The sequence below is a fragment of the Gopherus evgoodei genome, chromosome 2, assembly GCF_007399415.2.
Source record: "Gopherus evgoodei ecotype Sinaloan lineage chromosome 2, rGopEvg1_v1.p, whole genome shotgun sequence".
Classification (NCBI taxonomy): Eukaryota; Metazoa; Chordata; order Testudines; family Testudinidae; genus Gopherus; species Gopherus evgoodei.
In genome coordinates, this window is record NC_044323.1 from 38,590,285 (window position 1) to 38,618,260 (window position 27,976).

Here is a 27,976-nt window from a genome sequence, read left to right on the forward strand (position 1 = left end):
GCAAATAAGAGAATAGTTGAAATCACTCACTCGTGTTATCAGAGCCCAGCTGTCAGAGCTATAGACAGGGAGGTCTTCTCCAAAGCAAATGGACAAAGTGTCTGTCCTTGCCTGCAGGTATATGGGATCTTGGGGAGCAATTACTACACAGGTGGGTGGGGTGCCAATTAATTTCTTTATTAAAGGAAAAAGGAAGTGGTGTGAATTTAACAATGAAATACGATGGGATGGGGTGTATAGGGTGTTTACAATAGACAATGATGGGGGGGTTCTTCTTATTGAACAGTGTAGGGAGTTCTAATAGTGGGATACAGTAAGTGGGGTTCAGCACAATAGGATACAGTACAGTCAATAAGCGTATCAAAAAGAAATGCAAAATAAAATGGTAGCTTCTATATAAAATGCTCAACAATCTTAGATAGAATGTATTAAGTGGTTAGTGGCCTTATACACAATGTAACACAATGCTATCAATGCAAATACAAAGTATATCAGAAAAGTGGAAGAAACCAATAGGGTGTTATAATTACAAGTAAAATATGAATCACAATGCAACAATATAATATGGGTGATAAGTGAAATTATGCAATGTAACGGTATAAAAGAAAATTAATGACGTAATTTGGGAGGCTAGGATAGCAGATAATCTGCAAGAGTGTCCCTAAAGGCTGGGTCAAGGAACAGGAGCGGGGAGGGGAGTGAATGATTAGTGGCAGCTGATGAGAAGAGAGTGTGGCTGGAGGCAGCGAGAGATTCTGAAGCCCTGCAGGGTAAGGACAATGGAGCAGTGTGATGGTGATCTTCGGTAGGGGAGGGGGAGCGGAGAAGTGTAAAGAAGGGCGAGAGAGAAGTTTAAGCAACAAGCGGACACCAAAAACAAAGGAAAAAAAGCGGCAAAGGGTTTGGGAAGTTTCACAGGGGGAGAAGCAGCAAAGGGTTTGGGAAGTTCGGAGGGTGATGCAGACACGGGGGGGGGGAAGCAGCAAAGGGTTATAACAGGAAGACACGGAGAAGCACACAGAGGGGGAGATTGGAGCAGGGGAAAACAGACACGGGAAAGTTCAGGGAGAGATCGGGACAGCGGGAAGACGAATTTAAGCAGCAAAAACCTTATCTATAGACACAGAGAAGTACACAGAGGGGGAGATTGGAGCGGGGGAAAAACAGACACGGGAAAGTTCAGGGAGAGAGCGGGACAGCGGGAAGACGAATTTAAGCAGCAAAAACCTTATCTATCTTAACCAACGACTAGGCAAAACAACAAATATCACAATTCTAAGCAAAACTATAACAAGCAACTATACGGAGCAACAAAACAGTAAACTATAACAGGGCAGGTGAACTTACAAGCTCTACAATCTTAACAAACTATGACTTATTAAACTAAAAAAACAAAACCTATGGTGCAACCTTATGCTATGGGGAAGTCACAGAGGGCAGAGTGGTATGTGCCCAGGATACAGCTCCCAAGGAAGCCAAGGGATGGTGGCTGAAGCCAAGGGATACAGCTGAAAGCAGGGAGCCCCGAGGCAAAGCCCACAGGAGCAGAGTTTAGCAGCGGCACAAACTTATTTTTAGCAGGAAAGCGCCACGGAGTTTAAGAGAGGTTTTAAGACACAGACCAAGGTTTAGCTTGAGTCTGTGTGCTGGGGAAACAGAGCCAGCAGTTAAAGTAATAAAATAAAAGTACAGAAATTTTTACAGAGGGATTCTTACCAGTCCCCAAGGCAGCAGCAAAGGCAGAAGCAGCAAGAACATCAGAAGGCTTGGTACAGTCTCAATAATCAGGAGATCTCTCAGGTAGCAATTCGTTCTTCGTGGGGGGGGGGGGTTCAAAAAACAGGGGTATGCTCAAAAAATAAAACGAGAGTGGAGAAAGGACCCCCCAGAACCCCTGGCTGATCAGACCAGGCAGCAATGCAGGAACCTCTCTGATGTTGGTTTCAAAAATGTCTGTTTTTAAAGGCAAACTCAGGCAATTTCCTCCCGGTAATCCTGGTAGGCTCCCTCTGTCACAGGGGAGGAGGCACAGGGAAAAACCAGGCAGGTGAGCACAGAAACATGTCTGGGCAGAGTCCTGTGCAATAGGTGACTCAAAAGCACATGAGGCCTATGACTCATGCCCAGGATCTTAAAAACACAATAGGTCTTGCAGCTCTGGACATTGCCTGCCCTACACCGAGCCCAGGTTCAACGAGGTGATAACAGGACTAACCCTTTGAACAGGGCAGTGGTCCCATTTAGCACACAGCACAAGTGGCCATCCCTTTGAGAAGGGCAATGGCTCTTGTTAAACAACTCAAGGGGCCCTCCCTTTGAGAAGGGCAGTGGCCCTGGTAAGCAACTTAACAGCCAGGGAAGGGCGGCCACAGGAGGAGAACAAAAACAAAATGGAGTATGGGGACAGCTGTAAGAAACAAAATGGAACAGACAGTGTCATGCAAATAATAAAGGTGGGCAAGTGAAGAGTGCTTTGAAGTGTGATTACCCTGGCTTGTAACTCAATTACATCTTCATACCTGCACTTATGACACTGTATAATGCTGAAACCTGAGAAGAAATGAAGGGAGGAAGGTGTAGCAACTGGACCATGGGTGGCTTTGCCTAATGGTCAGGGTGGAAGGCTAGCTTAATAGCTGGAACAGAGATAGCCAGGCCTGGGTGCCGAGTCAGGAGCCAAGTTATCAAGTCCAGGAGGAGAGCTGGAGCTAGAGCCAGGTTAGAAGCAGTGGTTAGAAGCTGAATCCCAAGTCAAGGGAGTGAGCCAGAGCTGAAAGACAGAAACCACAATCCAGGGGTTAGAGTTGTGGTCAGAAGACAAAAAACACATCCAGGGAGCATGCCAGAGCTGGGAGCCAGGAACCAAAAGTCAGGGATCAGATCCAGAGTATCAGTCAGGGTGGGGGTAGGAGCTAGGATCCAGGAGCAGAACCAGGGAGAAGGAGAAGGAAGCAGGAGCACAGATCTGGACTGAGGACTAGGAGCAAGAAGGGAGCTGAGAGCAGGAACAGAAAGTAAGACCAGCAACAACTGTGGCTGTGGAACACTACTGAGCAGCCAGGGTTTAAGACTGTGCCTGCTGGAGTCTTCAGCCACTCAGGGGGCTGGATTCATTTCCTGAGGACAATGAGCAGGGTCTGGGTTCAGCTGTGCGTCCCTGACAGTTGGTCTTAAGCCCAAATTGAAGACATCCTGTAAGAAACTGAAAAGAGTTGAAATACCTTCTTTTCTAGTCTTCCTGCCTCTCTCGACACCAGCCACAAATGTGTGTCCAAACTCTTATCATAGAATATCAGGGTTGGAAGGGACCTCAGGAGGTCATCTAGTCCAACCCCTGAGTACTGATTTTGCCCCAGATCCTTAAGTGGCCCCCCTCAAGGATTGAACTCACAACCCTAGGTTTAGCAGGCCAGTGCTCAAACCACTGAGCTATCTCACCCCGTTTGCCAAGATAGAGGAGGAGGCTAAGAGAGTTTCCATTACTTAGTATGAGCATTCCATCTTGTTTAGGGCTTGCCACTCAATAGCTATGCTGTCAATTACAAGTAACTGGATTGTAGCAGAGCCTGATACAGGAAATCCTGCTTGCTAGGAAAATGGAGTGGAAACCTCCACAGTACCTTCCTCCCTGTGACTGATTCATACAGCTTTCTTGGTCAGTGGGTGACAAAAATGGCTGTTAACTCCTCATATTTTGAATCACTTCTCCAAGTAGCAAAAGCTTGCAGGAAAGCACAGAGAACATTTGAGAACAGTGTGTTTCCAGTGAGCTTTGGTCTGCTTTCCTGGTAAAGAAGAGTTGCTTATCTGCTCTCAGTTTAGCCAGTCCTCTCTCAATTGTTTCAATAATTCAACTTGATGGAGACTTGGAGAGAGGGGAGGATAGGGAAGAAAAAAAAGTTTCTGTTCACTGCTGCTCCAGAGTAAGCTGGGATTGCAATGATAACACATGGAACATTGAACTGTATCTCTCCTTTCATCACCAAAGGCACAGAATCTGGTCTGAAGGTGGAAGGGATAGGCTCAGGCTCTGAAGCAGTACAGACAAATCCCAAGTACTTGCAGGAACAGAGATGCAGTTCAAATATCCCAGACAAAGGGAACAGTCAAATTCTGGAAAGATTAAACAACTATTTTTTTAAGTTGTTCTCCCCGCGGTGCTCTACTCCTGGGCCTCCAGCTCCATGAGGCTAGATGCAGCCTGAGGCTAGTTTGATCAGGAAGTGAGGTCTGACTGGTCTGAAGAGGGTAATCAGCAAGAGCTCAGCTACCTTCTACCTCCCTCCAGAAGAGAGGTCCAGACCCTACAAAAGACAGGCAGGATGTGGAACTATCAGAAAGGGATGAGAGGGGCTAGAAGTCCTGGGGTATTGCTCTTACCAGTGGTGGGAAGGTGAAGGACTGATGTTGGGGCTGCTTTTAGCCTGGATTGCCAGGACAAAAAGCAGTTGTCTTGGATCGGGAGCATAGAGGGCTCTGGAATCATTCCAATATCTGTAGGTAGATGCAGCCTCTTTGGGCAGCATAGCAACCACATAAATTCTTTCCAGCCCACACACAACAAGGGAAGAAAAGCTTTTAAAGAAACATACATATACATATAATTTAAAAAGTACTTAAATTTCCCTTTGTATACTGTATTAGAATCTTGCACAGGAAGCTGTGATGGAGGGTTGGGGTTCCTCTTGTTCACTGGAGGAAAAGAATAACTTGATATCAGAAACTTAAAAATAAAACAGCGATACATGAAATGCTGAGAAATTAATATAAGAATAAGCATCAATATGGAAAGGTCATCCTTAAAATGAAATGTAAGACACAACTTTCTCCAGTCTTTCTACTAATTGTAAATTAGAATCCCTTTAATATTCAGTTGCTGGCTGGGTTCCTGCATGTCTGTCCCTTTCTGGTATGCTACTTACATATAGCAGGTGCTATCAAAGATGAGAAAAATATTGTTCATTCTTAATCTATCTATATTAGGTGCAACAGACACCACTGTGTCATATGTGCTTAGGTGTCATATATATGCATATAATAATAAATAATACAAAATAATAACAGAAAAATAGATGGAAAAGGTTAATCAATACTTTGGGAAGATTTGAGAAATGTTACACTGTTTCTCAATGCTGCTACTGATAATCTTGCTTTACTACCACTGGCAGGAAGCCAGTAGCTGCAAAGATGCAACACTTCTTTCTAAAGTATCTTTCATTGTTAACATTTAATTTTGCCATTAAATAATGCTATTTGGCCTCGTTACAAGCAGGTAATCACATAGATCATGGAAAGCGCAAGTACGAGGCCTGAATAATATCTAATTTGACCTTTTTATACAATAAATGGGAAAGTGATCAGATTCGGCCATCTTTGTAAAGTAAATTACTTTGGATTGTCACCAAAAGTAGAAACAAGGTTGTTCCTCCATAACCTACTTTAATCTTTAAACTGGAGGCCAGAAATTGAAATAGTTTCTGGTAAGTACAATTGGACTCCTCCCACTATGAGTCTTTTTGGACTAAAATCAAGATCGTTTTAAACATACTTGGACTTAATGTTCTAAGTCTGTCAACTAATCAAATATTGCTACCATGAAATGGAACAAATCCAGGACTCTGAAAAAAAGCATACACAAAATGTATATGTAACCCTTTTGCCCATCAGAGTTGGCAGCAACAAGGGCCAGGTTTCAGTATCTAGGGGTTCCATTTCAATAACACAATGCAAAACCACACCCAGTGACCTGGGACAATTACATACCACCCCCCTGGGCACCTCTAAGAGGCAATACTTCCCCTCTCGCAAGCACAGAGTCTGAGTGTAGCAAAAGCCTTTTAATAAAGGAGGGAAACATTGTAGTATTAGGTTGGGGGAAACACCACAAACAGGATTCATAACACAAACCATGGACAGAAGACCACTCCCATTTTAGCAATGTCCTTTTCCCCTCAGGGTCTTAAGTCTAGCAACCCAACAGTCACCCCCACCCATAGTTTCTCTCCTTGGTCAGTGCAGCCTCCAGAGCTCAGAAGTTCATCTGAAAAGTTTACCTCCCAGCCTGGGTGAATGTGGGGGGAGGTATGGGGGGCAGCTTACATGCTGCTCAGGTCAACGGCCAATTGCCATGCCTCTCCGTGGGGTTCTGCTACAGTCTTCACCACCAGCTGCTCCTCTCCACTAGCCATCCTGCTGGCTGCTCCTCTCTGCCAGCCATCCTGCTAGCCACTCACCAATATGTCTTCAGCCCTCCTCCCCACTTAACACAGCTCTCAGTGAGTTCAGCTCTTTAGTAACTTTAGCTCTTTAGTGATTTCAGCTGTTGGGGGGGCGGGGCCCAGTGCTAGCACACTCAGAATTACTTGCCCAAAGTAGGTCTAATGCTTTTAGGCCTAGGAATCAGTGATTTCAACTCTGCAGCACATAACAAGACTTCTAATGGAGTCAAAATTGGCTCTGTTATTACACAGTGGAGAGAAGAGGTTCAAAATGGTGTTTAGGGCCCTCAGGAGGGATGCACACTACCAGGTACACATACCTGTCCCCTGACTCTCTCAGTTCAGTGGGCTTTGGAACCCATGTCAGTTGCCTAGCGAGTGCTACTAGTGGAGGGCGAGTCCCTCTGTCGTAAAATGCCAAGTACAGTTCTACTGTCCTTGATTCCATATCAGGATAACAACACTTTATTACTCCTGCCCCAATAACAAATAGGTTAGGGGTCCAATAGCAACCAAAGTGATCCTTTGGGCAAGCAGTCCCTTCATGCTAGGCGGGGTGGGTGTGCCCATGCAAACGAGATCAGCCCCTGAAGTCCTTTTCCACAACTCACCACCAGATGTCAGGATAGAGCTCATTCTGACTCTGCTTACATATAGATAAAATTGGTAAATTGTTTAACGTCAAGTATTGGGCTTCAGTGCTACCTTAGCACTAACTGAGGTTTTGCTAATGTATCATCTGTTCATTTCAGTCAATTTTCAATAGTGGGATGAGATTATCTGAGAACATGATCAGAAGGGAAGAGGAAAGGGACTGGAAAGGGAAACAAGAAGTAGGGAAGGAGACTTGTCAGCTTCTTACAGTCTTGCTGAGCTTAACTGGAATCCTTGGCAACAGACATTTTCATTTTTTGCAAACTCGGATGCTTGTCTGGAGCAATTAGACTGTGTGCTAGGACTCACATCTGGTCAGCATGAGACAGCCTCTACAATATATTCATTTCTTCAATAAGTGTCAGATTCTATTACACATACTACCTTTTAGAATAATATAAAAACTCATTCCATTTCCAAAGAAGGGGGCTTGATTCAGCCCTGGGATATACCAGCTTCTGTCAGTGGGCTTCAGAGCTGCTACCGCCACTGGCTGTAAGTGTACCCCAAAATGTGCTGTTCAAAGCAAGTCTGTCTTGCAAAAGCTCCACCAGCCATAGTCTGAAACACAATTTAATACTACCTTTCCATGACAAAACTACTGGGATAAAGAATGGCCAAGCAGATAACACAGATTTCCTCAAGGGTGACTCTACAAAACCCCTAAGATGGAGTAAATCAAGTCCAGGGACTCAGTATTACAGAGCTGAAGTATCATGCAATGAAGTCCAAGTGGATTTTGGAGATGGAATCTCAATGCTGATGCCTGCCCCAATGGCCTCCTCAGGACAAAAGAAGAAGAAGAAGGGGAAAAAAGGGGCCAAGTTCTTAAGGAACTCAGGTCAAAAGGATGAATAATTTAGTAATATGCAATTTTTTCTGATCTTGTTTTTTTCTCACAAAACACACATGGGTATTTAAGTGATAAAATCCTCTGATCAATCAGTTTCTTCCTATTTTGTCTTCACAAACAAGATTTCAAAGTGTAGTAGTGACTCTTCCGGGCTTCGGTTAAAAAAAATAGCAATTTGCTTTGTCCTGCACCTGCAAGATTTATTATTCCAGGTCACCAAACTGTTTTGAATGAATGTTTAAATTTGGCTGCAATTTAAGAACACAATGAGCTAGCCTTACAGTAATTTACCAGCAGGAAGACTAAAATAATTTCCTAACTTATTCATCAGAGAAAATGTAATATAGTGAATGATAAAAGTTCTGCTCAGAGTCTCACACAGCTTTTTCTTCTCCTGTTATGAAAACTAATTTGGAAAGATATAACATTTTCCCATTATCACTGGCTTATATTTGTATTTACTACTCATTGCTTCAATCACAATTTTCTAGGAGATCTGCTCATAAAGTGCTGGAATCATTGTGTCAAATTCATCTCTGGTATGACTCCATTTCAGTTACTGCCCACTAAGTGCAAAGTGAGCTAGCTGCATGTGGTTTTGGAAACTGTGGTCAGTCAGTACATTTGATTAGTTAGGGGGCATTTTCTTGCCCATGAATTCAATACTGAAGCCCCTATTACAGTCAGAGTCTGCCACCCTTACTCAAGTTGAGTAGTTATTTTGCAAGTAGCCACAATGATTTCAATTTAGGTCACCTGGGTTACCAGATTGTCAACCCCTTACTCCCGCCAGTAAGTGGTTACTTGTATAAGTTGTTTGATTGATTTAAATAGGACTTTTGATTCACCAGCGGGAATAGCGGATTGAAAATTTGGCTGTTGGGGAATTTGTGCAACTCACTATAAATAAGAGTGACAGAATCTGGCCCTTACCTGTGTTATGTTTAACCCGACTCTCCTGGATATAAAATGAAAAACAAAAGGAGATTTTTTTGGTCAAAAACATTTTAAAGAAGTAAGGAAGCAAAAGTACTATACACAGATTTGAGATGATCAGAATATTAAAGTGTTGAGAGAAAAACAAGGTAAAAATTTAACCGACTGAACCTAGCTATAAAAAGAGTTGCTGGCAAATTTTTGCATTTGTGCACCAGATTTTTTTAGGCATCTATTTGGGAAGATTCCTTGTATTTCAGAAGAGGGATTAAAAATCCTTATCCACCGACTTTCAACTTGTCTGATTACACAACTCCCATTAAAATCAAATCAGTAAAAACCTTATGTTATTCTTTGAAAATGTACTCTTTTATCCTGCAACTCCACAGGGCTAAGATACACTGTTAGAAAAGATCCCATGCCGACATAAGGATTTGATCATTTTCTATGCAGCCAGAAATGAGCATCAGTGTGACTATATGGTCTATTTCTAAGCTCCTAAGCTCCAGTAAGTAGTTTCCTCAAACTGCATACTTTCATGGGAAGCAGCTCAAGTAAATGGGGGCCAGTGATACTGATTTGTGAAAATTTCATTTTTAAGTTTAAGTTCTACAAAACCTAAAAACACAGGAGTCCAAAATAAATCAGCTGGCATCTGCTGCAACCCCATCCTTCAGATTTCCCTCTTCAAATCTCACTATGGAGACATTTTTTGTACACTTAATTCCACTAAAAATGACTAGGGAATTTCAGGAAGGCCACAGGTCATCTAGACCTTGGGCTGCAGAGCCAGCTAAGCTGCACCTTTCTATATTTATTCTTTTCTCCTCTCCTCCTTGCCTTCCGATAGCTGAAAAATCAACATCTGTGATAGTTTATGACCCTTGATAAATAAGTGGCAGTACCCAGGCGACAAGTTCTGCAATATATTAATCCATTAGCAGCTGCAGGACTCTGGCTGTTCGGTACAGCTGGCCCTATGCCTGACTAATCCAATGGATCGGCTAGTTCGTAGCTGTGGAACTATCTACAGAACTTTCTCTGTTTAGGCTGCCATGAGTTGGCTTGGATGTCTTGTCCTCCTGAATGTTATTATGTCTTTGCTCATTTACTGGATGGAATAAATTCCCTATGACAAGTTCCAGAATAAGGTCCACTGGAAATTCCTAATGAGCTCCTGTGCATATTGGCTTTGTCATAGCAAATGGAGATAGTTGCTAATGCCTATTTATCTTCCTTGCACATTTCTCTATTGCTCTAAGGGAACTGATCCAAACTCATTGAAGAGGCCCCAAAAGCCTCGCTCAGACCTTAAATTAACCTTTAAACTACATTAGGTTAATACTCAATGCAATTAAGATTGGCATCTGAAAACTCACTGCAGCAAATGACATAACCCTTTGATTTGTAGTTTCTCTTCCATTGTGATGCCCAATCTTTTTTTTTTTATTCTTATGGCCAAGACAATTTAAACAGTATTGGAAACAGTTATTCAAAAATAAGCAGCGATAAAATGTTTGGGTTTTTCTTCAATTTGAAAATGGTTTCTGTAGCTCTGTTGTAAACATGTTACATAATAACAGAGAACCCATGTTCTCCATGTTTTAAAATAAATCAGTATTTGGGGGTTGAGTGTGAAAGCAGTACAAAAAAATTGGGCACGGGATTTTTCAGTTTTCTTCCTACATTTTAGCCTCAGAATGTCAGTTTCTCTTACATTTAATCCTATTCTACTGCAACCATACACAGATCATTTTAGACATGTCTTAAAGCAATAGTGTTGTTCTAATTAGTAGCACTCAAATTCAGCCTGGAAATAATCTATTTGCATGTTGTAGTTGCTGCACTGCAGCTGAACACTTCACAGTCTCAAATTAGATGGATGGCAAGGTAGATAATGCAGTCTTCAAACACAGCTATAATGTCAATGTCTTTCATTTGCATAAATGGTGAGGATTTTGATTTTCAATACACAGTATTTCTAAAACTAGTTGAACTGCCCATCAGTGTCATTTCAATGAGAGAATTCTTATTCTACATAGAGATTTATGTTAATAATAATATGAGCATTAAAACAAAACCCAATAAATTCAAAGACATTGTCACAGAAATTTTCTGCAACACCCTTAACTGAGAGTCCCAACATGTCTCCTTATGCTTGACAGCAATACAATGTTCTCTATGAAGAAGTCCCACAGCAGATGTGACGTTGAGCTCATTATCTAAGATAACACTTTAGGAATATAACAAATAATATACTTCTTTTGATGAAGGTTCATAACCCCTATTAATGCTAACGTAAATCATCTATACACATCACAAGGATACTATAGGCTTGCTCTGCTCTCACACTAATATAAGTCTGGGGTTAATGCCACTGAATCCGGAATAACTCCTCTGAAGTCATTGAAGTTACACTGGTGCAGTAGTTAAAATAGATTGAAACAAGATGGGGAACTCCACTATGTCTTCTCAACGACAATGTACTGGCTGATCAGACTTCAGTCCATATGTGAGACTGGATACTGCTAAGCAGAAATTCAGACTACCGTCCGCACTGCTGTTGGGATTTGCATATGCAAAGCAATGGAAGGACAAGACCAATTTCCTGTAGAAGCATTGGGAGTGAATTTTTTTCCTTCTTTGTCCATCTCTAATACATGACTTTGTTATAGGACAGAGAACTGGGCTAGTAACGTTCTCACTCAAATTTATATCACTCAAACTGTCTTTAACTTGCTCAAATTATGCAGCCATTAATTATGAATAAAGACAGCAGCTCACAGAAGGGTGGGATCGTTTAAAAATAACCTACAAGCATTTATGCAATGACTATATGGTTTATGTTAGTTTAATTTTAAAAAGAGGGAAGGGAGAACATGACTTAATTGAATAGCTTTGAAACCAAGTGGTTACTATAGAAATTACTCTAAAACGTAGAGAAAGGGATTTTTGTATAGGTTTTTGAACCATTCTAAAGAATTCCATAGCAAGGATATAAATCTGTATTACATTCTGTGGGATGATTCAAAAAGCTCTATAGATAGGATGTTTCCTTAAGTACTGTGGCAGGGTGTGTGTGTGAGAGAGTGTGAGACAGAGAGAACTATTTGGTAAGGATCATCTGTTCAAGTTAAAGATAACTTTAATAATTCCTTTATTTAATTGGAAGAGGGGTACGTTTCCTAGTTAGTTCTTCAGTGTATTGTTACTTCCTTTAAAAAACCCTAGAGCAAATGAGGTTGGTTTCATGGACTCCAAACTCATTTTAAATAGTACTGGGATGGTTTCAAAAGCAATTGTGTGGCTAAATCAAATCAGATATTTTATGCTAGTGTATGGCTTAAGGTAACAGTGATAGTAAAAAATACCTTTAAGAAAGACAGCATGCTCCAAACATAAGTAGAGCGCTTCAGGTAAAGAGCATCTAAGAACCTCCCCAAAGTGCTGTTTCTTTCATGGAGGTAAGGCTGACCTTCCTTCTGTTTCTGAGCTCAAATGTAAAATAACTGCATTTCAAATTCTAAAAACAATGAACACAACATTTACCAACTCTCTCCACCTACTGTTAAAGTACTCATTTAATTTGTATATATTACATCTCTTTAACGAGCACCAGCTGCTCAGTCACAAGAAAAGAGGTAGAACAAAAATCAAGTGTTCAGTATTTAAAGAGAAAATTACAGAATGTTGTGTTAACTCAAAAGGAAAACCTCTTTGACTCCAATCCTGCAGAGTCCACCTGCATAGGTCACTTAGCAGGATTGGGGCCATTGGAAGATCAGTAGAAGAATCTGCTTTTGTTTTTCCTATTAAATGCATTCTATGTAATCAAAGTGGGCTATACATATAATAAATGGCCATCTGCACTTCTAGCAAAATCCTCCATATAGTAGTGTATTTATAGTTATAGTTACTTTAGGCAATCAATGTTGATATCACAACGGGTATATACATAATACAATTCCTTATTTACTTGTCACCCAGGTTAGTCATTTGTATATATGAATATTAATTATTAACCATTTATAAGTGGCCAATCACTATAGTATTTAGATGTCACAGATCACTTAAAAAGATTAGAACACAAAGCAAACACTGACTTGAAATAAGTGTTTGTCATTGTACTTCATTCATTCTAAACACTAGGACCTTTCTGCCTTTACCTATGACTGGATTACTATTGAAGAGTAATTTTAGAAACACATCAATAAATCGGAATTATCAGTCTTCACCCAGCTGTTTGATTTATGGATTTGATCTCTTCTGGAAAACAGCTGTGTCAAGGTATTATTCCCACTTTGAACTTTAGCGTCCAAAAAGTGAGAACCTGCATGTACCCTTATAAGCTTAATTCCTATCTTAGATTTGATAGCACTGCCACCAACCAAAAATATAGTGTTTTGGTACACTTCCTGTCCCCCAAAACCTTCCCTGGGGGACCCAAGACCCAAACCCCTTGGGTCTTAAAACAGAGAGAAATAAACCATTCCCCCTTCTTCCCTCCTCCCAGACTGTCCCCTCCCTGGGTTCCCCTGAGAGATCACTGTGATCTAAACTCCTTGAATCTTAAAACAGAGAGGAATTAACCTTTCCCCCCCCGTCTTTCTCCCCACCACTCCCTGGTGAGTTCAGGCCCAATCCCCTTGGGTCTTACACAAGGAAAAAAATCAATCAGGTTCTTAAAAAGGAAAACTTTTAATTAAAGAAAGACAAAATAAAAATGATCTCTGTAAAATCAAGATGGAAAATGTTTACAGGGTCTTCAGCTTATATATATACACTAGAGGGACTCCCTCCACCCAGCCTAAATTACAAGTTACAGCAAACAGAAGTAAAATATCCTTCCAGCAAAACATACATTTGCAAATAAAGAAAACAAACAAAAGACTAATCCGCCTTCTAGCTAGTACTTACTATTTTGAACATGAGAGACTGTTTCAGAAAGATTGGATAAAGATATGGTTGCACGTCTGGTCCCTCTTAGTCCCAAGAGAAAACAAAAAAAAACCCAGCACAAACAAAGACTTCCCTCCACCAAGATTTGAAAGTATCTTGTCCCCCAATTGGTCCTTTAGTCAGGTGTCGTCCAGATTCACTGAACTTGTTAACCCTTTACAGGTAAAAGAGATATTAACCCTTAACTATCTGTTTATGACAAGTTGTATAAATTTTTCTCATGATCCATTAAACTAAACAGCTAGTTGAAGGTCAGTCACCTCTTACTTGTATGTGTTTACACTAATCCAAGAAAAAATCTGCTAATGACTGCCAAAGGCCCATTGTTCTGTTTAGTTCAGACAGACTTACTCCGGGTCATATGTCCACATGTTAAAGTCCACTGAAGTGTTTTAACTTTCAGGGATTTGAATCATTCATATAATACAGAGGTAATCATGGAAAGAATTTGCTGTAGATTATTTTCAAGGGCAGAATGTAATTTAAATTAAAGAGTTAAGATAACGTGTTCATTGGAAATCAGAGTTGTCATGAAGTTCCCCAAAATGAATTCTGTTCTGATCTTTATTAGGTATACTGCAGGGAGAGATCGTAACAGCTAGATGGCAAATATATGGCAAGATTGATTTATAATTGTATTTTTTTATTACTAATATACTGCACATGCGCACATACACAGAGTGATTTGTGATTGCAGTTATAAGTAGAACTACATAGATTCATAGTAGTGAAATACTTTTAGTGGCTTATAATCTACAAAGAGTTGAAATATGTGTTTATATAGCATCAAAGATATGTTTCTATATTTTGTTTATAATCAGCATTTTGACTGTCAACTTGCGTTTTTGCTTTAATACATCTCTTCCATAGCAATAAATATAACAGCAAGCTGCAGGAAGGGCATCAGTCTTTATTTGTTATTGGATAACTTTTATTCAATAAACTTTTGGTTGCAGCACTTATGTGTTATGACACCATCCCCTAACTTATGAAAATAAATGCCATTTCTAAAACTAAGGTCATTGTTTATTTTGTGCGTGTGCGTGCATGTGCATGTGTGTAAATAGAAAGAAATATGCCAACCAAAGCATACTTCTTACATTTTCTCTTTCTTTGTGCTGGCTGCTGAATGCATTCTATTCATGGATGTCAACACATCAGATCCACAAGGTTACACACAGCTATCAACGAAAAGGGAATCAAATAAAAAGTTAAAATTGCTCTGACATGGAAAGTATCAAAGACAACAGAGGTTTGATATATCAAAAGAAATGCAGCATTAGGGACAGTGAACTCAGAGGCAAAGTGAAAGAGAGGGAGACCTGTTTAATGAATTATTGAGACCTTTTGGTGTCAGAGGTAAATTCTATTTATGTGACTTTCATAGGAGTGGGGAGAGGGTTTCTAAAGATTTTCTATGGCTTTTTAGGTGAGAAATTTTGGGTTAGAAGAGTGGTTTTGTGAAGCATGTTAAAGAGATTAGCATACAGTGTACGGTTCTGTATGAAAGGCACAATGCTGGGATAAACTGGGTCTGGGAGTCATGGACAGTGAGTCCCCATTGATCCACAAACAACAGAAGAATTGGAGAGAATCCTCTCACCAGCTGAGCCAGTGGAAGGTGTGTAGAATCATTCTCAGCTGGAGCCACACATTCTTACAGACAGTATAAGTATCAGCATATTCAAATGGAAAAGATTATTTGAACATTACCTTAATAAGAACCTGAATGTGTCCTGTGGCTTTTGAGGACTTGTAGTACCAAAAACTCATCATACAAGCTGTGCCCGACTCTTTCCACCTGGAGCTCTTCACATGGGCTTTTTCACCTCTTAGGCCTATTGGTGTAGCTTCAAGATATAGGAATGCTCCTAGAATCAAGAGTTACATGTTATGAAGAACTGTTTCAGTCTTTAAAGCTCAGCAGAACAAATGCAAGAATGTAAAGCATACCCCCTAATGCACACCCTGTATCAGCCAAATCCATTGCATGCAAACAAGAGTGGGAGATGGGCTGTGCTTTTTCCTCTGTCCATGTTACACTAGGAAGTGGGTTAACTTTTCACTGGGGCTACACAGAAATTCTGCTGGAAGCTGTCTGTAAGGAGAAATGGGGAACTGACATGTTGTTTACCCATCCTGGCCACATCCTCTTTTTCAAGAGTACTATGTGCTTTTCAGGCCATGTTAAATAGCAGAGTTGCAGATGTTTTCCAATGCAGCAGTCTTGCCCTTCAGTGTCATTTCTACCACAATAAGCAAGCATAAACCCTTCTGCTAGCTCTCATGCTGGCCAGGAATCTTGCTCCTTATGTCTTTATTGAGCTTTATCTGTGGGCTGCCAATAGTTGCATCATTTTAAAGTAGAATAGCTATTGTAAAGGTCATAATTCCCAAAGGAACCATTTCTAACAGACGGCAATTCAGTAAGCATGTCACATCATGCAACACTGATAAATCTGAGGATGAGTCTTCTATGGTCTCCAAATAGCAAGTCACACCAGTTCAAAGCTAGCTCTGGTAGGCAAAGGGACCAACCAATCTCAAGTCCTTTGTATCTGTGTGGATCTATAGGTATCCATAGAGAATCAGACTGGTTCAGACCATCTTTATTCCCCAGTACAAAAGTATTATGCTGCATTTCAAATTAAGTCCCTAAAAGATCCCAAATAAATACCGATAGTTAAATAACATTTCAGGAGATGAGGTAACACTTGAGTTCTCCATTTCTTTCTCATGATGAAAACCAGTCAGATAGATATTTCAATCACAAAGCATAATAAACAGAGCAAGATTTCAAATTCAATCTTTTTTTTGCTATGATGATAACAATATAGTTGGAATTCAAATAAACATAATCATAGCATAAACAGTACATTGTTGATCAATATATAACTGCATAAAATATTGCATTTTATATTTGAATTAGGGATTCAAATCCATTTGAGTGAGGTGGTTTCATCATTTAGAACTGACTTCAACTTTTTTTCAGGCTCACTTGCATTATAGATGTTTTCCATATTATTATGGTGGGAAAAGTATTTCTTTTTATAGGAGATCAGGCAGATATTACAAATTGAACACCAGCAATGTGTTTTCCCAGGGATGACGTCTCTAGCCTCTGTTTGGGGACACCTTCCATGGGCCACTGTAGGAAGACAGGATACTGGGCTAGATGGACCTTTGATCTGACCCTGTATGGCTGTTCTTATGACTTTTAAAAAGCCAAAAGAAAGAGAAAAACAAATTCTCTGGCTCATTCCATCTCTTCTGCACTGCTTCCTACTCATGTCTTCAGTGGAGGGTAGGCCACTTAGACCATGACTAATTTTTGGCACTACATGTGCAAATAGTTTCATGTAATTATTCTATACCATTCATACAAGCTTCCACAAGCCCCTACCTCCTTTTCTACCTACAATCATCCAGTAAACTCAGGCCTTCTTGTATTCAATCCATGTTCCTCCTATAGTCCTTCACATAATCCAACCTAGTGATTCCTTCTGGCAACAGCTGAATTCAAGTCTCATGACCTCTGTGCACTCTAGAAGGTGGAAGATTTGAATTCAGGATCATTTTGGGGTTTTCCTAAGGGAAGCTCTGTGGCTCTGTAATGGGAACTTCAAAGGTAGGAGGTGAAGCTAATGTCCGTTCAATGGATATTGGGAAAGAATATGTGCTTGGGTGTTCTTGAGCAAGAGCAGGGAGACATGAGAGCTTATGGAAGGTTTTCTGGAAGATGTGGTGACAGCTGCAGCCACACTGGCTATAGTCAAGGGAGGAATCTGGGGGCAGTTCTTATTTCCCCAAACAGCTTTGTTCCTCCCTGCTTAGCACACACTCTTTAGAGATGATTTAACAGTTTAGAGAGAGATTTCTCTAAGGCATGAGGGCATATATGGGCTCTGCTCCAACTAACTTTCAATGACAGCCGAGAGCCTAACTAATTTTTGAAAATCTCTTCAATATATTAGATAACTCCACCCCTTCTCAACAGTATATTCTAATAGTACTTAGGGACCACTGGCTGTACAGAAAAAAGTTCTGAATGTTCCAGCATTATGTGCCTGACATGAACGAGAGCTATCTGGATATGCAATCTGACTCTGGTGGAGTGGATCCTAATGGCTCTCTCAGCCTAGTTAACTCATTCTTAAAATCTGTGGCCAAATCAAATGTCACTCTCTTGCCAAGTAAAATTATGACTTGCTCATCCTATGCAGTATTATTTAGAGAAAGGGCAACCAAGAATCAAAGTTTTCTGACCTACAGGCATTGTAGAACAGTAATTACTATTATGTTTTGATAACCAATTATATGTTTCATTTATTAATAATGACACCCTAATTAGATACTTATAACCCTTCTGTTGTCTCATGGGGAACACATGAGAAGCTTAATTAATAGGATTATATCCTCGTTTGTGAATTGATAACATACCAATTCCATTTCCAAGTGTGTGGTCCCTGGGAGGTCTGAGACTTTGAGGCAAGCCGACTCCCAGAACCCAGTCAAAGTTGTCAGCTAGGGAATTTTGCCAGCCACATCTGCCTTTCTCAAATGTGCAGGAAGTACCACATTCATTCTCATCGGTATTATCCCCGCAGTCATCTACAAAATCGCAGCTTTGTTCTGGTCTGTAACACTTGCCGTTTTGACATTCCCAATAGCCATGTGAGCAGGAGCCTGAAAAGAAAAGAATAGGGGTATCCTAATGAATCACACTGTAGTGCCTTCTAGCAAGGTTACTGGAAGGTTACATCTGAGACAGTTTGATACTTAGGAGGAGGAGGGTGGTCCACAGCATTTTTTTTTAAAAAAGTCTTTGGTCCCCCTGAAGGGCCAATCCATTATCAGTTTATTTCTTTTGTGTTTTGTGAAGAGATGGCCTAAATAAATGACTGTTTTCCTTGTAAAGCCTTTGAGGGCAAGTTCCAGGCATGCATTCCTTCACGAACAAAAACTTTCTCGTCGACTTAATTGCTGACATTTTCCTTTCATGTGGTGTAGGATTAAGCCATTTCATTTTAACTGCAAAGTTGAGCTTAGTTTAGCAGTCCCAATTTAAAAAGAAAGAGAAAAAGCCTTTAACTTTACAGTTTTGCCTTTTAGTGGACTTTGTGCAAGCTAGTTCAATGGGGTGGTGCTGTCCTTTTTGTGTATTATTCCTGGCATAACTGAAAGATAGCTTTGCTATTGTAAAGACTGAGTATTATAGAACTCATTTCACAGGATCCATTTCAATGCTTCCTATTTTCATTTCAGATCAGTTCCCGAAATGCTTTGGCTAGAAGATGGTCCCTTTTGCACATCCCTGGTCCAGAAACAGAGACAGACATGAAACTAAAACAAACCAACAAACCCCCTTTGTTTTCCCAAACTAAGACCCTGATCCTGCCAAAAATGCATTCATGTGAATAACTTCACACACATGGAGGAGTCTCACTAAATTAAACGATAGTGCATATGTATGTAAAGAGTTACTCACGTAACCGTTGGCAGGATTAGGACCAATTGTTGATAAAAAGCAAAGGAGAACAAAGCTAAACATTTTGGTTTTCCACTATCACTAGCCAAGTTACCAGGAGAGAAAGGTGAAAAGGCCAGACTGTTCTAAGGAGCACTGAACAAATGGTTTATTAACAAAAGAAAAATAAAATAAAGAGGTGAGGTACAAAGCTTAGTGGAATGCTGACTACCACCAAAATTCAGAACTTTCATTCCAAGGCTTTACTAAAGCTGGTTCTCAGAGAGTCCTATCTCTCCAAAGCCCTTACAAGAAGTAGAGCTCAGTTTAGTATTTTTTTAAATAAAGAGTAAAATGATTTTCATTTCTTCAGTCTTTGATGAACACTTACAACTGCATCTGTGACTCATTCAATTAGTTATAGCTGGAGTAGATGGTGCCTAATGGTAACTACTAACCAGGGTGGGGTTGATTGGTTCACAGCCACTGCTGTTTCCTAATCAAGTAAGATAACATTTACATCATTGGGTGGGCAATGAAGGTAGATGTAAAACAAACTACTAGAATGATTGTCAGATGTGCTGTATGCCTTCAGCTTTCATGATCTTCAGTGAGAGTTGTGGGTACTCAGCACTTCTGAAAAATCAAGTCTGAGATCTTTTCCTTTACCATGGGAAACATTAATTGTCCTTCTCTAATTTAACTGAATTTCAAACACACTACAATCCTTAATCATCCAGTAAGTCCCTAAAATTAGGAAAAGAAATAAGGGAAGGCTCCTCTGCTCTGTGGAAGTATTGGAAAGACAGAACCCTGCAATAATTTAAAGAAAGGGAGAGACAGAAGATAGCTAAATGACACTCACAATCCATTTATATCATGTTCTTGTATCTGAGTCCTCCAAGCAGGACTGACTATAAAACTAAAAGGTGCTCTGCAATCAGGGATCCAACCCTAAATAACAGAACAAACAGGAGACTGTGCAAGCTCCGTAAGAGCCCTGCTTTCTATATGACCCAAGAGGGAATAAAGGGAGAGGACCAACCATATCATTAAAAAGAACTGTCAAATGTCACATCAACAGCAACAAACCCTGTAGTATGCACTGAAGGAAATACAATGTGGACCTGAAAATCTGCAGGAATGTACCAAAACTGTGTACCAAAACTGGTAGAATATCCTCAGGGATTTTAGCCAGTGTGGCAGAGGAGTAGAACTGCAGCAACTGGGTTTAACTTGTCACCCACTTGGCCTTATTCCTATGCCATGTATAGCAATGTTGATAGATTCCAAAGAGAGAGTCCTATCCAACCCTGCTATATCCAGGTTTACTCTATGAGGAGGAGCAGGGGCTTTCCAAGGACACAGGAGAGTTAAGAAGCAGGAAGCCAAACTGGGGAAACAGAAGGCTTATGTGGTCTGGTTTGTCCTAAGGGTGGTAGCTAAGGGGTATTAGGCTGGGGTATGCATCACTGCAGGGGTAATGTTGCCATTCATCATACTGGTTTTTCTAATTCCCAGCCTGTACAGGTGGATCCTTTAAGGTGCTGAGCACTCCAGTCACATCTGTAACTGATCTTCTCCATGGCAAGCAGGACAGCTGTGCATCACAAACATTCCAAACAACCCTTTCTCTCTCAGAATCACAATTGCCATGCTACCTACTTCCCCAACAGAAGATAGAAAAAACTTTTTGCTGCTATTCTGGATATTTATTAGCATTTATAAATCTAGGATTTTGTTAGGTAAAATGAAGGTGGTGGCTGCATAGCTTGGTACCAACATTAAGCTATTTATTACAAAGAGTTTACATAATAAAGCAGGTGGATGTTTTTAAGAGCTAATTGTTGTAATCCTGCTATCCCTATTTAGGTGCTTGCCCTAAGAATTCAGGCATAAATTCAACTTTCCTAGCAAACTCAGAATTCAAAAGCATACTAAAGGGTAGTGTCTGTTTCTCTCCATGCTTTCCATTCTGCCCACCAAATGCTTAACAATTATGATCACATCTCTATAGCATTTTGTGTTCCTCTATATCAGGGGTTCTCAACCTTTTTCTTTCTGAGGCTCCCCAGACCCCTGGCTGAGAACCACTGCTCTATATCAGAGCATTCAATTTGGGACTGAAAAACTTGGGAGCTGAAATGTGGAACTGGTTGTCATCTGCATATAAAAATTAACCTGGAATGCTGAGTGCTGGGAAGAATTAATTTTTCTCAAGCATGTGTAAAAGTTTCATGGAAGAAATAAGTCCACTGAAATTTATTTTTAAGTTCTAACTTCTAAAACCCCACACTGTATGCTTCACCAGTCTGTAACATAAGGCAAAGCCTTCTGGGTATGACAGGGGAAAGTAATAAGAAGGGCCAAGTTATTTAATTGAGAGAAGCATCTTCTCTGTGAGGCAAAGTAACTGTTTTCCTGCAGCAATGCTCTGTAAAGATTGTTAGCAGGTGGACTTCATGCCCTTATGTGGCAGCTTTATCAACACACTAGACTATTTTGGACCCAGAGGCTCTGTGTAGTGTTGTTCAGATCAATAATCTGTGAACTGAGGAGGATTTACACACTAGAGGATAATGGCTGCACAAAAGCTACTAGAATCTGTCAAAGCAATAAGCGCTATTTTTAAAAGGATCTGAATAAATCTTGAGAGCAGGGAGGGATTAAATTTTTATATATGTATTTGGGACTTGGATGAATAACTTGGATGTATTTTAAAGTCTCTCTAAACATATCCATTCAAAAAAAAGTCTCATACAAATGTATATTGAAAAAACCAGGCATCAACAACCCACCATTATAAAGCGAAGAGGCCTAACGGCGCAAACACCATTGCATATAATTATAGACAAATAACAAGGAATGTCAAAGCCTAGTTTTATCCTACTATCCCAATGCGATTTAAAGGATTTTTGTCAGTGATAAAACAACACATCATGGTTTATGGGCTGCGATACTGAAGCAAAGCAGGCTATGTTACAGGTGGAATGCCTACATTAAAGACTTGATCTTGCACTCTTATTCATGTAGGCTCCTTAACTTCAGTGGGAGTATTTACATGTGTAAGTAAGTGCTCCCAGGAGTAATGATTAGAGGAATCTATACTTATGTGCTCTCTCTGCTAATCCCCCAAACACAAAGATACATCTAACGCAGAGAGTACCGGAGTAAGTGAATTCCACGCTTTATCTGTTATGCCACAGTGCTAGCCTTGTTCCCTGTTTATTTGCTTCTCTAACAAACAGATTTATGCTGTTTTTTTGTACTGTCCCCCCCTCTGTATAAAACTGAGCTGGTCCATATCTTCACTGCATACAAATCTCTCCTATAGATCCCGGATAACTATAAGGAACTAACTGGCTAATAATAGGTAGACCGTGGGTTCTTGGAAATAATCTACCAAGACATCTTTGTACCCCCCGATCTCTGCGACTGCTCTGTGAATGGGCAGTCTTCCTCTGCCAAATTAGAGCAATTGGAAGGTCAAAACCACAGTCCAGGATTGGCCATGGGGCTTTGTCTCTGCTACAGTGGCAGCAGACAGAGTAAGTGATATAAGAACTCTTAATCTGGGGTGATTTCCCCCTACTCCTCAGCTCTTCGAAGGCTCAATTCCACCAGAGCTGCTGTGCAATGAGACTGTGCTGCACCAGGGAATCTGGCTCCACGTTTCCTGACATGACCAACCCCTGCATTGATCACTGTAATTATATGTTATTATTACTCCAAATGCTCTCTGCTTGTTTGTCTTGTAGACTGTAAGCTCTTCAGGGCAGGGACTATGCCTTCTTTCGTGTCTGGAAAGCACCTCACACACTGGAAGCACTATCAAATAAATAAATACAAATAATAAAGACTGACATGGTTGAATAGATCTGTCCTGTATACACATACATATTAAAGCAGCTACCCATAAAATAGATTGAGACAGAAGAGGGAGCAAAGCACTAAACAAAGAATCTTCCTAGATGTCAGTGATCTAACTTCAGTATTTTTCTATGCTCTCACTCTGTTTTCACTTTAATCATTTCCAACCCTGTACTTTACTTCCAGTCCATAGATATCTGACAGATAATAAGTTGTCCACGGCAAAGGTAATTACTTCTGTAGTAATAACAATTGCCACCATCTCTGTGAAGCAATCTCTGTGAAACTGGCTATTTGTAACAGCTATAACTGTTCATCTAAGGTTTGACGCAACTGTAAAGGTATGTTGGACAAAAGGAGGGGATCAAATGAGAAACACAGGTTGCTAAGCCCAGCCTGGTCAATCGCTGTGCACGTGGATTTATTGTGTTTCACTAAACCATCCAGAATTTTGGTTTTAAAAAGCACTTTACAGCTCCCTAATAGCTATTGTGGAATGAATGGGGCAGCGGGAGGAAAGGTGGAAGAAGGAACCAGTGATAACCATTTAATGGCAAGCATGATCAGAGCGCACAAGTATTTACACTGATTTAAAAAAACCACATTAAACAAACTACCATTGTTAGCAGGACATGGAATACTTGTTTTTGTTGTATTTGCACTTCATTGGATGTAGCCGTAACTGAATTAGAAACTATCTTTAATGTTTTTTTCCCCCCAATGAAATATACATGAAAAGGAAAAGTGTCCTTTTGTTAAATGCTCCTTATAAAAGGAGCTTGTCACTTGGCAATGGTGTTAAGTCAGCTGCACCTAGAAAGCATGAAAATATAAATACTAGTGAATTAGAGTGGTCATGTATTGTACCAATACAGATTAAAAGGAATTGAAGACACTTGCAAAGAGACCCAAAACTACTAAAATTATAAACTGAAATATCAATGCTCATATACCACTGAGTTTAATTATCATTTGCACTGGTAGCCAGCGATTAATACTCTGATTAATTCCCATGTTCTCTAATGCAGCAATTGCATGGAAAGTATGTGTGTTCCATTAACACTTAAAAGATTGTAGAAACATTAAATCCACATCCTAGGTCCTTTTTTGACATATTTTTTCCTTCAATAGGCTCAGCTACTATTTCTCTCAACCAGTCAAATTCCTTTGCCAGTAGTTTAGTTCTCTCCATTAGATTTTGTTGCTGCAATTTATTTCACCCCTGGGTAGTTTTACTCTCCTTAACTGTTTTTAAACAATGTCATTTCTTTATTTATTATTTAAATCCATCCAAAACTATCACAAGGGGTATGCATGATGAGACACCTAATTTTTTAAAAGAGTTCTTAATATACTAATTTCAATTTCAGCCAATATATGTCATAATGTGTTGAGTCATATTTGCTTGACATAGTCATGAAAAATCTGTACCAGAATTGTCTATGATTATATATTCACAATGAGAGAGACCAAAAGACTCAATCTACTTAGCTGATCAAAGAAAAGGCTAAGTGGCAACTTGATGATGTTCTACAATTACCTAAAATGGAGAGAAGACCGCTAATAGAAGATATCTCTAATCCAGCAGACAAAATATTAGAAAACCTAACGGCTGGAAGTTGAAGTCAGCAAAGCTGAAACTGAAATAAAATGCAAATGTTTGGCAGTCAGGGTAATTAAATATTGGAAAAGATAATCCAGTTATGTAATTTTTGTCATCATTAGAGGTCTTTAAATCAAGACTAGATCTGTTTCTAAGAGATATGGTCCAGTTCAACCAACAGTTATTGAACCAAATGCAGGAATTATTGGGTGAAATATGTGTTATGTGTTAAACAGGAGGTCAGGATAGATGTTCACAATGGTCCCATCTGGCCATAAAATTTATGAACCTAGGATTTTAATAGGTATTATAAAGGATATGACTGCTTAGCTTGTTACCAAAATTAGTGATAGAAAATCTGGATGTTTATCCAAATTATCCATCTGGCATCTCCAAAATAGGACCGAAAATATCACAAGAACAAATTTCCTCAAGAGATTCTAGTTAGCTTAAAAAGAAAGTTGTTCCGCTGGTTTATTCAGACTATTTCAGAATCTCTGCTTCTGCATTTAGATGGAATTGAAAAGTTCAGAAACACATTAAAATAAAATATTTCTTTTAAAAACATTATCCACATTTTTTAGAACCTTATAAATAGTTTGGTTGGGACCATTTCCAGGGTTAGGCAAAGGTTCCACACATCAGAGCTAGATGCCTATGCAAGAGAGTAAGGAAGAGTCTGAACTATCCCTATCTCCCTGCACAGGCTAGCTAGAGCTTTGTTTTGGGAGTACAGATAACAAAGCAGATGTTGTGCAACCACTATCCCTCTTCTACCACCAGGAGTTGGTCAAGAGATGGCATCAAAGAATTTGGACTGATTAGTTCTCAAAAATCTATTCATTTTCTAAAATTTTAGCTAAAATTATATGTTTTTTCCTTTCAACTGGGTATCTTCAAAATATACTTTCCAAGCACATCTTCAATTTAGTGGAAAATCAATTAATAAATATAATCATGAAAATGAGCCATGATATGATCCAGAATCTTGGGGAAATTGCAAGGGAGGAGTAGTATTTGACATAGCATTATACTAATTATGGCTCCATCATAAAATATTTAACACTTAGCTCCTTAACAAGCACATCTGTTTGTCCCTTGTTTTCCATTCTTAATTGTACTTTGTCATGGTTTCAATCTCACCACCTGAATTCCAAGACCATAGGAACTAAAATATTCCAAGCCTTCTTCCTAAAAGCCCCCAAAATGTATTTGTAGTAATCTTATACTATTTACTTATTTTGATACGATTAAACATGATTATTTAATTTTTCAAAGTAAAAGCTAATTAAAGTGAATGGGGGTAACACACACCTCAGAATTATTGAGTAAATCTATAGGCATCTCTAGGATTAGAAAGACAGAACTTCAAGTCACTTTCAAAAGGTTTTCTTTGAAACCATATGACTAGAAATATATTTTTTCTTAAAATGAAAGCTTGAGTTCTGCAGAACGTTAATCAGAGGCTAGAATAATTAATCAAAGGTTGGAGAGTTTGACACCAATAGGATAGATAATTCAGATCTCTAGATAATTCAGATCTCTGCATTTTTTTACCTTGTGACACTTCCTCCATCATCACTTTCGCTGTGAGGAAACATTACTGTAAGGTTCAATTGTGTATGTGTGTTTTTTAAAACACCATTAGTTAAAAAGAGCATTTTTCCTCAAATTCCACACTGATATATCCCAAGGACACAGCATCTAGTGAAGGGCTTTCATCACGATTTGTGATGCATAAAGGTAATGATATATCAGCAGAGAGAATGTGAAAAATGCACCTCGTTTTAAAAGCAATGCTTAAAAAATTGCAATGACTCTTAAGCAAAAAGTACAAGAGTACAAAACTTGTAAGTTGAGTACAGTTTTCTCCCATATTCTCTTTCAGCTTCACCCACCAACCTCCCCAGAGTCCATGCTGCCCTTTTCTTCTCCTTACCTAGAGGACAAAGAGGGTAGTAATGGGAAGGCAATATAGTTTGTAGTGGGCCTGTGGAATTCACAACTGGAGGAAACTAGAGTATACTAGAGAGTAGACACAGATGATAAATATACCCTGACTAAACTCAAAAAACCTTAAAGAACTTATTTGAGTTTGCTCTTTATGTAAGACAATAACTAAATTCATGCAGAGGTTTTCAAAAGTTGTGGAAATGTGGAACAAGATATGTTTGACCAGGGCCGGCTCCAGGCACCAGCTTATCAAGTAGGTGCTTGGGGAAGCAACTCCGGAGCGGGGCGGCACTTTAAGGGTATTCGGCTGCAATTTGGCAGAGGGTCCCTCACTCCCGCTCTGGGCGAAGGGCCTTACGTTGAATTGCCGCAGATTGCAATTGCCATCGCGGCTTTTTTTTTTTTTGGCTGCTTGGGGCGTCAAAAGCCCTGGAGCCAGCCCTGCCCTGTGTTTGACAACAAAATACCCCAAAGATGGGGCAGGGGGAGGAATTATAACTAGGCTTTCATTACACAAGGCAGTCATGATTTTCTAATTTATCTCTTGGTATCCACTATTTAAAAGAAGGTCTGACTTTCTCAAACTGTTTCATAAAGTAAACCAAAGTAGTCCCTAACATGACGGCATAGCAAGGATGGCAATGGGAGAAAAATCATATTATGAAATTCATACTCTTCAAAATTATGTACAATGAAAAATTTTCATCTGAGGTTTCTATGAGAAATGCTTGCAGCTGTTTAAATTTTTCACACCTGCATAGTCACATGTATTATGAAATGAGACCCTTAACCCCCAAGTCCAGCCACTATTTACCACATAAAAGAACCCTAAAAAACTCTGTATCTGGCCAGGAGAAGATGTCCCTGGTATAGGAACTGTGGAAGACAGCTGAAAAGTTGTCTCTTGACGATCTTCCTCCCAAGCCCCAATGCAGAGTTGTATTGGTGGGGTGGGCAGCATACAGCACTGTGAAAATCTCTGTAGGCAATGCTGGTTTCTTTACGGTAATCCAAGGAAGCTAAATTTTGACTGGGCCTCTCCAGCCTCTGGATTAGCAGCCTCCTCTCCCTAGACTAGGAGCTCTGTGCTGTGCCTGTTAGGGTAGGTGTACACAGCAGTCATGGGCAAGGTCACCCAGGGGAGGGGGCAAGTGGGACAATTTGCCCCAGGTCCTGCAGAGGCCCCCACGAGAGTTTTTCAGGGCCCCTGGAGCAGGATCCTTCACTTGCTCCGGGGGCCCCAGAAAACTCTCGTGGGGCCAGGGCCCCCTGAGCTTCTTCCACTCCAGGTCTTCAGCGGCAATTTGTTGTCAGGGGGTCCTTCCACTCTGGGACCAGTGGGCGAAGTGCCCTGAAGACCCGCGGCGGGGGGTCTTTCCGCTCTGGGACCCGATGCCGAAATGTCGGGTCTTTGGCGGCAATTCGGGGGCAGGGAAGACCCCAGGCCCCCTCAATCTTCTGGG

The 27,976-nt window shown here is 40.1% G+C and overlaps 1 protein-coding gene across 1 annotated transcript in view; it reads right to left on the reverse strand.

The window, feature by feature from the left end:
- The window catches only part of MALRD1 (MAM and LDL receptor class A domain containing 1), a 438,556-nt gene that overhangs the window by 178,119 nt on the left and 232,461 nt on the right, over positions 1-27,976 (reverse strand). The window contains 2 exon segments of the mRNA XM_030549280.1: positions 15,334-15,491; positions 18,061-18,306. Coding sequence (XP_030405140.1) covers positions 15,334-15,491; positions 18,061-18,306 — 404 coding nt within the window.